This window comes from Hippopotamus amphibius, chromosome 10 (assembly GCF_030028045.1).
Source record: "Hippopotamus amphibius kiboko isolate mHipAmp2 chromosome 10, mHipAmp2.hap2, whole genome shotgun sequence".
Classification (NCBI taxonomy): domain Eukaryota; kingdom Metazoa; phylum Chordata; class Mammalia; order Artiodactyla; family Hippopotamidae; genus Hippopotamus; species Hippopotamus amphibius.
Genome location: NC_080195.1, coordinates 11384691 through 11397739, shown reverse-complemented (window position 1 = coordinate 11397739; position 13049 = coordinate 11384691). Strand labels below are relative to the sequence as shown.

Here is a 13049-nt window from a genome sequence, read left to right as displayed (position 1 = left end):
ATTATTGTTAAAATAAAACCGAAGATGGGAAAGCAAAGAACAACAACAACAAAATGGTAAAAGCATTAGTCACAGCCAATGGGTACGTATAAAATAGCAGCATATATATAAATACAAATAAATATATTATAGTATATATAAATATGTAATAACTTCTTTCTAGTCTTGCAAAGAAACTAGCCACATGAGGATGAACATAACTGATGCCAAAGCAGAACAAAAATATCCTAGATAAGAAGAAACAAAGAGGAAGAAGAGCCAGGAAAATGCTTAAAGGCAAAGGCTGTATTTCTCATGTGACAGAAAAAGGTGTCTTGATCTGGTTGCTTTGAGATATAAAGTATTATGACATTTTGCAAAAAGTCAGAGGATGCCAAATGCCAAGACATACATACACACACACACACACATATAAGAATAACAGACAGATATATAATATAAATATACATACATATGTACATATTTTTCTATGTTTATATTGAAAAAATGAAATACAGCATTCTCTAACCTCTTAAATTCCACTTTTTAAATTCAGAGCAATTGATTTGAAAGTCTGTTAGTTCAAAGTGTAAACTTTTGAAGGTTTAGAGAAAGGGCAAGCAGAGGAAACGTCAATAAATGATAATCCTTTCATGTGTTTTGTATGTAAAAGCTTTTAAAACAAAATGAAGATCATATTCCAACTCCACGTACTAGCTGAACAAAGAAAGCTCAATATACCCAAGGTAATATAAGAGATGATACACTGAGTTATAATCTATTTACAGACTAAAAATAAAACAAGATGCACACTTGCAGGAAGGAAAGGCAGAAAAGCCTAGCCATCGACTCAGAAGGCAGACCACTGTATTATTCCTATAATAAAAATGTGAATTTTCAATCCTTCCAGTAAATAAAGAAAAGTCACTCATTAAAAGATACTATTTGTAATTCCAAAACCTTCTCCTTCTCCCATATAAAACTGGATGTAACATGGGTAAAAATAAATTTGTGGAAAAGAGATGTTAAAAGGAAAACACAGGACACATAATTTTCTCTTACCACTGTCGCCAGAAGGTAATGATACAGTGTTCGTTGGCATGGTATCAGAATTCACTTTTCCATTCTCAAATGTGTCATTTTCAGTCTGCTGTAACTGCCAGTTGAGGCCAAAGAGATGCATTGCTGGGGGTAAAAAAAAAAAAAAAAAAAGCAAGTTGTTTAAAGGTCTGTGGCTTCTAGCAAATGGTACATATGCTTATAACAAGAGTCACATGTAAAGTTAAAATTTCCATGTTCTGAAATGCCAAAGATGATTGCATAATAAAAACTGGAAAACAAACTGTTCCTCACACAAACGCAATTTAGGTAGCAATGCAGTGCAACATGGCAACACTTTAATAAAGATTTGATATGAGTTAACTGGTACCAGGAAACTCAAAGGAGTGAATCATTATTTGCCCTGCTTGGTTCCAGTTCTACTCTTTACCATCATTAAAGAAAGAGGTAGTACAATCTACAGCAGTACTTGCCAAACTTACATGACCACAGGCCACTTGCGACATGCCCAATACTTTGTGGCAACATCTATAGGTTCTCAAGAGACAAGATGCTATTCGCTTGAATTAAGGCAACAACTGGTCTCACAGATGAATCTGGCGCATGAAATGTTCAGAAGGGATTCAGATGCACAAAATATAATAATATTTGAATGTTCTAAATTTAAGATGAATCATCTTCGAATTTATGACTTACAATTCAGCAATAGCACAGATCAAACAACATGCGTACGTGTCAGGTAATTTCATACAGAGTTTCTGATGTGGTTTTGGCAATCTTATAAATTGATAAAAATTTTGTAAATGTGTAATTTTCTTGATGTAAAGTACTTAGAAAATAGATAGCTAGAAGACCATATAGTTATAAAGAGAAATGTAACAGAATTTATCATTTTATGTATTTTATTTATCAAAAATATTTAGAATAAAAATCACTGTCGTATTAACCATTAACACAACATTCTTTTGTGCTCCACAGCATATAATTTAGGAATTAATCCCTAAGGAAGGCTAAATATCCATGGGGAAGCTCAGTGACTGTCATATTACTATGTCACGAAGGAGAATTTTTCAACATTATTGGACAGTATGTATGCATGATACGTGTTGGAATTTACCAGAGAGGTGGAGAAAAACATGTGTTTAAAAAGTATTGTTAGCAACAGTATGATAACAATCACTGCCAAAAAGCCCTTATTAAGTTCCCAATATATAGTAAGAAAACTAAATCGGTACAGTGTAAAGAGCAGGGGCTTTAGATGTTCTTAGACTTGGGTTCAATTTCAATCTAGGATTTAACCTTGGACAAATGATGTAATATTGTTAAGCATTAGGCTTACTTACAAAATGAGGCTGAATAAATCTGTCTTTCTTAACTGATGTGAACTTTCTGGACAGTAAAAGCTAAGGGTAGCTGGCACCTACCAGGACAGTCCGTAGTATGCAGGTCTTTCATTTCTTTATTCTGTACTCCAGGCTACTGAACCATCTGCATTCACCTGACCAGACCATGGAACCTCTCAATAAATAGTCCCCTCCATCTGCAATGCTCTCCACCCACTGCTAAATACCTCTTCTTCCCTCACATGGTCACTGTCAACTTCTTGGGAAAGCCCTCCCTGACTGGGTGAAGTACCTCTCCCAAGACTTCATTCATGTATCTCACTGCAGATACAGTGTCTGCTATCGAGTAGATCTCGATAAGCACCTGACGAAGAAACAGACTGTATTTTCTGAGGTTTAAAAATCTCACACCACGCTGTAGTGGTTAAGAGTGTAGTAATCTAAGGAAAAGTTAACAAATATAAAATATAAATATATATATAAATAAAAAACAAATACTTAAATAGCTAAAAATGAAATGTTATATTATTAATAATGAATGAATGACTAGCCTTCGTGTAATGCTCTATGAAAAGTAGTTGAGTGAAAGTCGACTAGCACTATATATAATTGATTGATTTTGTTTAAAAGAATCAACAGTTTGGGGACATTCTAGTACCAGTCTCACATTCTTTTGTTAGCAATACCTGATAAAAACCATCCTATAGTAAGAAACACACTAAACATAGGTAGGAAGATAGCTACAGCTACCCTGTACTATTTGTAACAAAAATGTATACTCATACTGTAAAAAATTACAGTTTTCCAGCAATTCCTTTTAAAGACTAATTTTTTTCAAGGATTAACATATAGGCTATAGAGTTCTCCAATATACAAATTGTCAGCTTGTAAAGAGGTATAACTTCGTACATCATTTTGCATTAAATGATGTAGTGTTTGAAGAGCAAAATGTTAGAAGCTTTCTAAACATTTATCACTTCATACATTTTTCAAGGTTTCAGATATTTCAGCAATTTTTGAATAAAATATGGGTGCTAGTTCTGCATACAGTAAAAGTTTCTCGATGGGCATACTTTGGCATACAATGAAAAATTTCCCAAAAGGGTCAAAGTTTCTTCATGTAATAATGTATCATCATTGTGAGCTTTTATGTAACATAAAAAGGCTTCTTGGACTTCCCTGGTGGCACAATGGTTGAGAATCTGCCTGCCAATGCAGGGGACAAGGGTTCGAGCCCTGGTCCGGGAAGATCCCACACGCCACGGAGCAACTAAGCCCATGTGCCACAACTACTGAGCCTGCACGCTAGAGGCCCCAAGCCACAACTACTGAGCCCTCGTGCTGCAACTACTGAAGCCCGCACGCCTAGAGCCTGTGCTCCGCAATAAGAGAAGCCACCATGATGAGAAGCCCTTGCACCACAACGAAGAGTAGCCCCTGCTCGCCACAACTAGAGAAAGCCTGCACGCAGCAACAAAGACCCAATGCAGACAAAAATAAATAAATTAAATAAATAAAATTTTTAAAAAGTCTTCTTGAATGATAGATTTGCTCAAATTATTGGTTTTAATAGACTCTGAAGAGGAGAGACAGTCCATGGGATCAGACACACATCAAATGTTAAAAAGTAATGTTACATTTGAGTCCGGAGAGATATTTTACTTTTTGCCAGATGGGCAACAGCTTTATTACGTATATTTTTTATTACAGAAAATCTCAATAAAATGGAATTTTGGTTCTACTTAAGATGTTGTATAATGAGAACCATACCAAATAATATTATATCTTGTTAAACACTGCTTTGAAAAGAGACCAAACAGTTTGGTCTTACAATGTTATGTACTTTGAAACTATTGGTGTTTGGTATTAAGTGAAGCTCTTGACACTTGTTATGTGTAATTTAAGATTTTTATGCAAATACAGGGTGAGCTTGACTCCAAAGTTAATGAGAGAGAGAGAGAGAGAGAGAAGGAGACCACAAACTCAAAGTCAGAATGCTACAGAAATTACTGAGCACTGCTGTAATAAAACTACATGAGCTCTCTTGGCAGACAAATAAAGGGAGAATTAAAGAAATAAAATACATCTGTAAATAAAGAAGGATGATCCTAATTTTTTAATGCCTGGGCTGGAAAGCAGATTCGAGTTCATGAGCAGACAGTGCTGCCACTCTTCGCAATGGCACAGTGGATCCTTGGTTTGTGCAGGACCTGATGGAGGGTGTGGGAAGAGGCTGGGAGCTCTGTGCTCTGCTGAGTCCTGGCCCCCGCTGGGTGGACGGCTGAGGTGAGGAGGTTCAGGCTGGCAGCAAAACCACACATTCTCTCAGCCATAGTGTCCTCTGTAGTGGTGTCAGAACATTGTGATGCAGTACATCCACTGAGCCCTTCCTACATGTCAAGTGTTGTGCTTCTGCTTCACCCATTATCTCATTTAATCTTCACGAAGACTCCATGGGATAGTTGCTTTTTTTTTTTTTTTTTTTTCATTTTAAATGTGCGAAAACTGAGACTTTTTGAGAGTTTAAGGTTCCAAGCAAGTAAGTAGTGGATCATGACCTTGAACCCAGACCTTCTGACCCTATAGGGCATACATACGACGACACACTTCTCCATCCTGCCAGAAGGCAGCGGAGTGTGGAAACCCACCCAGGAGGGAGTCAAATGTAACTTCTGTGAGGATCACAGGCTAAAGAGATGCTTCTCGACCACATCCAGGAAACTGAAGGCAGAGATGGTATTTGGAGTGGAGGGTGGGAAGGATATTAATTGGTAACACTTGTGTATTCCAGGCACTGTCCTTCTATACAAATACTTTTCCACTATAGTATATTGTCTTAAAAGAAAACTTTCACACTAATGCTATGATGATGATTAAATTAAAAAAACAGGCTATTTGGGTTAACTTCAAGAGTCTTAAAAAACAACAACTTAAAAATTATGTAAGTAAACAGTATAGGTGTATATTTTAAAGTTATAGAAATAGTACTCATGTAGATTTAATCAGTTCCATGTGTTTTGCACATTTTTAAATACCTTGATATCTAGTATCTTCTAATAATGTAGCATGTGACAGGGTCATTATCCTTGTTCTATGAGGATGAAACAGGCAGAGAGGGGATCAGTGACTTACCCAATGTCTTTTAAAAAGTTAGTGCGTAAAGAGGACTCATGATACCAGATCTCGTGACACTATTTCAGGACTCCTTTTTATGTACTGCGCTGTTTTCCTACTTATCTGAATCAAAACTGATCATTTGCATCAAAGAAATTTTTAAAAACAACACAAATTGTTAATTTATCTCTTTTGACAGAGTAAACATGATCAGAAGTTGTCCACGTGTTAAAATTGGCTTCTAAATACAAGATGTTTACCAACTATAAAAGGCTGTATTTTTGCAAGATCATTTGTAAGTTGCTTGTTGGGAATTGGAGTATATTTTCTTCATATTAAAAAATCTTAGAAATGGTGGTTAAGTCCCTAGTGGGTGCACAAAAATCTGCCTACATATCCAAAAGAAATATGTACACAAAACTACGAGGTATCACCTCACAGCGGTCAGAATGGCCATCATCTAAAATCTACAAACAATAAATGCTGGAGAGGGTGTGGAGAAAAGGGAACCCTCCTACACAGTTGGTGGGAATGTAAACTGATACAGCCATGATGGAGAACAGTATGGAGGTTCCTTAAAAAACTAAAAATAGAACTACCATATGACCCAGCAATTCTACTTCTAGGCATATACTCAGAGAAAACCATAATTTGAAAAGATACACACACCCCAATGATCATTGCAGCACTATTTACAATAGGCAGGACATGGAAGCAACCTAAATGTCCCCATCAACAGAGGAATGGATAAAGAAAATGTGGCACATATATACAATGGAATTTTACTCAGCCATAAAGAGGAATGAAATTGTGCCATTTGCAGAGACGTGCCTGGACCTAGAGACTGTCATACAGAGTGAAGTCAGACAGAGAAAAACAAATATCATATATTAACGCATATATGTGGAATCTAGAAAAATGGCACAGATGAAGTTATTTGCAAAGCAGAAACAGAGACACAGAGGTAGAGAACAAACGTATGGATACTAAAAGGAGAAGGGGGTGGGTGGGATGGATTGGGATATTGGGACTGACGTATGTACATTACTATGTATAAAATAGATAACTAATGAGAACCGACTGTATAGCACAGGGAACTCTACTCAACGCACTGTGGTGACCTAAATGGGAAGGAAATCCAAGGAAGAGGGGATATATGTATATGTGTGGCTGATTCACTGCTGTACAGCAGAAACTAACAACACTGTAAAGCAACTATACGTCAATAAAATTAAATTAAAAAAAATAGGGCAAATGGAAATCAAAGAGTGTGATGAGAAACTTGAACACAACAATATCAATAATTTTAATAAATTGTAATTCACATTCAAAGAAAAAAAAAGAAATATGTATATACATAGCACCAAAAGGCATGAACAAGAATATTCACAGAAATATTTGTAATAGCCCCAAACAGGAAACAGCTCAGACGTCTGCTGGCAGTAAGATGGATAAACAAATTACAGCAATAATCATAAAATGGAATCCCATACAGCAAAATAAATGAATGCACCACTGGCGGATGCAACGATATGGAAAAATCTCACAAATAGAATATTGAGCAAGGGAACCCATTCACAAAAAACATGAATACTGAGTAAGTCCATGTGTGTAAACTTCAAAAGCAGGTAAAAGCCCCCAGAGAGACGCTCTCTTGGGAGAATGGGGGAGGTGATGACTGGGAGAGTCCACAGCGGCTTCTGGAGAGCTGGTAATATTCTATTTTTCTGTCTGGGAGGTGGTTCCACTGGTGTGTTCACTTATGTTCTGTATACTTTTCTAACTACATATTATACTTAACTATTTTATTTAAAGTAGGCCGTCTGACACATAGCATAGCTAACGAATGTATGATTTTACCTTCCCGAAGCCCTCCCTGTAGCTGCTTTTCTCTACAAGGCTCCCAGGCATTCCTTCCTGTAAGGTTGCAGATGAGGCAATTATGACAGCCTGTTACACCCCCATCCCCACCCCCACCCCCCGCCGAGATAACTAGAATAAATGCACACAGAGAGCAAAGGCCCCCAACAGAAAGATGGTAAGTGACTTCATCAGGTAAGAGGAAACGGAAAGAATGAGGAAAGGCTTCCTTCGGTAAAATGGTGCAACTACTATTGAAAACAGATCTGTTAGGAAAATGCTATGGGACTTCCCTGGTGGTCCAGTGGTTGAGAATCCGCCTTTCAATGGAGGGGACATGGGTTCAATCCCTGGTCAAGGAACTAAGATCCCACATGCTGCGGGGCAACTAAGCCTACCCTGAGCGCCATAGCCAAGACCCGATGTAGACAAATAAATAAATAAATAAATATTAAAATGGACCACTTTTATTTAACAAATTTTTCCTTCCAGACTCTAAGACCATTCAAGTGAGAGAAATTACAGCATCCGTTCCTTTCATTTTTCAAGGCTGATGGACATGAGAGGAATCCATGGTATTATAGTTATTTCATCTCCTTGCCATAGAAAAAAGGGCACACCATTGTTTTTAACCAATATATGTTGGCTTGATATTTAAAAGCTAGCATGTGGAAGACTTGAGACCAAAATGTGTAATTAAAGAAAATTATATACCACCAAGGAGCAAAATCAGTGCCATTTTTAGTTCCTTGTTGAGAGAAAAGGTGCTAAAGTTTGTTCTTGTCTCCAGGGACCATGCCACTGACCTTATTATCACAGCTACTATTATTTCCACCGGCAGGCCTGTGCTCCCAGATACTGCCAAATAGGGATGGGAAGAAGGGGTGGTGACAGCTGGTGACACGGTCCAGCAATCTGCCAGAACCTTGGAGCAAATTACAGGGGATGTTGTGAAGCGAACACAGAAGCGAGCCCCCTTGCCATCAGAAACCTGAACCCAGCTTATGCCACCAGAACCCAGAAGCGTACGTGCTGAGGTTTTGGCACCTTAAAACCTAGTTCTTAGCGTGCCTGCCATTATTGGCTAAATGCTATTTAATATTACAAGATCAAGCAAACACACTCACAAAGACAAAAAATACGAGATGACATGAGAACCAGATTCTGGTAAGAAAAAACTAAGCTAAAAAATATCCTGAAAGTGTTTGCAATTCAGTTGGGTTTAGCCTCCAAAACCTTTAAAGTTTATCTCAGCAAGTTAAGGTCTGAAGCTTTTCAGTCTTGTGATTCACCTCACGTCCACCATGGTACCTTTTCACCCCAAAATCATCTTTCTGAGAAATGATCATTAAGAACGTGTTATCAGAAGTTGCAGGAAAAGATCAGAATCTGATCTTTTTTATTTAAGAACACAGATTTCAACATAGATTTTCTGTGGCATCTTGTGGAGCCTTTAGTGTATATTAAGAGAGACCTGGGTCCAAGTCTCAATTCTGGCTCTAACTAGCTGTGGAACCTTGGCAAGTCTTGGGCCTCTCTGAGGCTTAGATATCTCATTTACAAAAAATCTTAAGAGTTTGCACTTATTGATCTTTAAGGTTTCTTCCAGATTTATATTCTATGATATGCCAATATAATATTTTAAAATATAAATATTTAGGCTAAATCATTGAGCATAGGAAAAAAACCCATCTGGCATCAGTAAGATATCAACACATTAGAACACCAATGTTGTTGCTCCTTTGCTTTCACTTTAAAATAAAGTAAAATTGCATGAGCTCAAACTATCGTTTCATGCATATGATTCCTTGGGTATCTTGGGTTTTGAAAGCAAAATTTCTTCATTTTACATTTCAATTTCATGAATACATAAATATACATGATGCACATATGCAATGATTAGATTTTACAGAAAAAATGAGAAGAATACTCTTAAATATAGGGCAATGATTTGATTTGATACATGCTTCCAGAATGCAGCCACGTTTTCAATGTGAAATGAAAGCATCTCATGTAAAGATTGCAGTTTGTAACTTGGACCCCTACTGGTCTAAACTGTCATTAGGAATACATAGTTTTCCATAAATTAGCTTTTGTTTTGGATTTCCCGCTGTGTTCATATACATGTTGACAGAATGTGTTAGGCAATATTTTGGCATTCGAATCCATTATTATTTGTTATTAGCTTTTAAGGCTAATATTACTTTAACAGTTCATACCTTGCTAACCCAAATATGGTTATTTTAAAGTCAATACTTCTTTTGAAAGCTTTCCTATTAATATGTGCTCAAATTGTTATTAAAAAAGGAATTATCCCAACTACAGGATATTTTGATCTTCAAGGGAACTAACACGTGGTGTAGCACGGTTCTCTGAGCATTATAAGATAACATATCAGAAATCACAGGCTTTACGAAACAACAGTTTTGGGGGGGGAGGGGAAAGGGAAGTAATGAATGACTGCTGGTATTTTATATTTCTATACTGTGTATTTTTCCTTTCTGTCCTTTTTTTTGGCATGCGTCATTAATGGGAAAGTAGAATCACAGTATCAAAATGTCTTGGTGAGACTAGACAGTGATTCACCTCTGTAGGTTTTGTTTCTGCCAGAATATTAGACTCTTGTTCTTTTAGAAATAATAATATTTAAAAAATCTACTTTTAAATTTCATTGCCTTTTCTCTTCCTTCACTATGTAGATTTAGCGTGCTGCGTTGAAGGATGCTGCTTAGTAAATAGCAATTCCAGCTGCCCTGACAGCCAGAGCAGAAGCTGACAGAGGCTTATGAAAATCAAGCTGTTGTTTCTGTCACCAAGGGAATTAAATCGGGATTTCTCAAACAGATTGTTTTCCTAGTGTTTCATTACTTTTCTCTTGTTTCCAGGTTCTGTTCTCCGAATGAAAGAAGCATTCCTTCTCCAACCGAACGGAAAGAATAAAGTGTTCACCACCATGATTAACTGCCCAAAGGGGCCAGTCATTATCAATAAGCTCGAGAATCGTTGAGGTAACAGTTGTCAACATTAAAGAATATGGCAAGAGGACTTATTCCAAGAACACTCAAACACAGAACGAAATCATTTACAGGATTTATAGAGTATTCCCTGCTTGCCAAAATACTGAGTTTGCTGATATCATGAAATGTTTGTAACAGAGGATTCATTAGTGACAGTTATTAGCAGCTTTGCCATTGAAACCCCCCATGCAGCTGCTCATTATTCAAAGGCTTGTTGTACTGACTCAATTTTCATCTGGATTCCTTTCTTCCAAAAAGATTATTTGAGAGCTATATCCTACTTCCAGGCAACAAACGTGTATGGATATCAATGACCTACTTAAGCATACCATTTTTCCTTGGCTTGTTCTGACTTTTGGGAAGAAGAGTGGAACAGACCTGAAAATTACCATTCTTTGAAATTTTAAGACATTTTAATCATCATTCTTAAAAGATCCAACTATTACAGATGTGGAGATTCTTAGAGGAAGGTTGGTATGTTAAAACTTGGCAAAATCCAGAAAAACATCCCCTTTAAAACATCCTTTCATAACAGTCCGCTCTCCCCTAAGAAGTTACATTTGAGAGAATAGGACTTGTGCGTGTGTGTGCGCGCGCGGGTGCGCCTGTGGTTGTCAAGTGACAACTTTCAACGAAATCAACGACTTTTCCGGAATCCAGGCACAACCAGCTCAAGCAGTTTTTTGTTCAGCATTCATTCATCAACAAAGACTTAGTCAGTGGCTGCCTTATCAAGTGCTAGTGCCTGTGAAAGCAGAGTGATGCGGAGTCCACGTCACCACTTCTGGTACCTCGTAGGTAGCGGTACGTTCTACACATCCCATCAGTCTGCCTTGGCTGTCTCATCTCAGCAGGCAGGTTGGAAGAGGTCTCAGAAAGCCAGGGTTCCAGCTGCTCCCCACTCACCTGGGCTCACCTGGAGAAGAGTTTTTCCTCAGTTGTGAATTTAACTATAATTATGAATATTTGTAGAAATTTATTTCAAAGCAAAATACACAGGAAGTCATCTCTGATCTCCTGGAGACTTCTTGCTGCCCACTTGCTTCTGTATTCGGTGGTCTCAGGCTCCTTTCCTAAAAATAAATGACCCACTTTCCCACTTTCAACATGCATTGCTTCTCTATACGCGATTCTTCTCTGAGATCATAAGGAATTTCTTTGAAGAAGTAAAATGCATCTAACAATAGCTTTACTCTAAAAATAGAAAATTACGGTAAAAATCTTTGATGATTTGAAATGACAGATATGATATGGTTAGGTTTGATGTACAAATTCTACGTAACTCACACAGGCTCACAAACTACATCATGAAGCTAGCTTGTTAAAACTACAAAGGCAGTTAAGGAAAAGATTAAGGATCCAGAATGAAATTAAAAGACCCAATGGTGGGACTTCCCTGGTTGGTGCAGTGGCTGAGAATCTGCCTGCCAATGCAGGGGGCATGGGTTTGACTCCTGGGCCGGGAGGACCCCCCATGCCCCGGAGCGACTAACCCTGTGCACCACAACTACTGAGCCTGCACTCTAGAGCCCACGAGCCACAACTACTGAGACCACGCGACACAGCTACTGAAGCCCGAGAGCCTAGAGCCCATGCTCCTCAACAAGAGAAGCCACCACAATGAGAAGCCCGTGCACCACAACTAGAGAAAACCCGTGTGAAGCACCGCAAGACCCAACACAGCAAATTAATTAATTAATTAATTAATTAAAAGATGCAATGGTAAAGACCTACAGCATTTTCGGTCCACTCAGCAGGTGACCTCTACACATTTTTTAAATGTGCTTATCACCTTTGTCATATAATTGCAAACTTTCTATGGTATTGTTATTTTATAAATAAATAGTTTTATATTTACATATTTAATTTAGTTTTCCTTGAGATTACTGACTTAAAATTTTAAATATGTTTATTTTAAAAGGAAATTTTATAGCATTACCTTAAAGGAAAAATCAGTATCTCTTACACAAATAGAAGGCAACACAAAGAATAAAAAGAGTAAACTGTGAACTATGTTATTAAAATTACATAGAAATTATTGCCAGCTAAACCGTTCTTTATTTGTGAAAGAAGTGTTGAAGACAGGTGTCGTGACGATACTAACATCTACTGAGAGCTTCCTCACGACATGATCGGATATAACACAATAAGAATTCAAAAGGGAATACATTTCTCAGTTTGTCATTCAATCTTATTCTCCTGTCCATGCATCACCTGTAAATTCTTAAATCTAATGAGAAAAATGCCCTATGATGTAGTGGAATAAAGTTCTGGACTCAAAATAAAAAGATTTTTATACTACCAACTGTAAAATAGATAGCTAGTGGGAAGTTGCTGTATAACAAAGGAAGATCAACTTGATGATGGGTGATGCCTTAGAGGGCCAGGACAGGGAGTGGGGGAGGGAGTCCTGGGAGGGAGGGGATATGGGGATATATGTATAAATACAGCTGATTCACTTTGGTGTACCTCAAAAACTGCTACAAGAGTGTAAAGCAAATATATTACAATAAAGAGCTTAAAAAAAAAAAAAAGATTTGGATCATGGTCCCTGTTTAAATATTGACTGGCTTTAATGCTGGACAGGTCACTGATTCTCTGGGCCTAAGGTTTTTCTTTCTAAAAATAGTGGATAATAATATTTGGTTTACTAGGTGTCACAAGGAATAATAACATC

General features: G+C 37.5%; 1 protein-coding gene across 1 annotated transcript in view; it reads right to left on the bottom strand.

Moving 5' to 3' along the window:
• TENM3 (teneurin transmembrane protein 3) overlaps positions 1 to 13049 on the bottom strand; it is a 592830-nt gene that overhangs the window by 136546 nt on the left and 443235 nt on the right. Inside the window, exon 7 of the mRNA XM_057696894.1 lies at positions 1042 to 1164. Coding sequence (XP_057552877.1) covers positions 1042 to 1164 — 123 coding nt within the window. The remainder of the gene's footprint in view (positions 1 to 1041; positions 1165 to 13049) is intronic.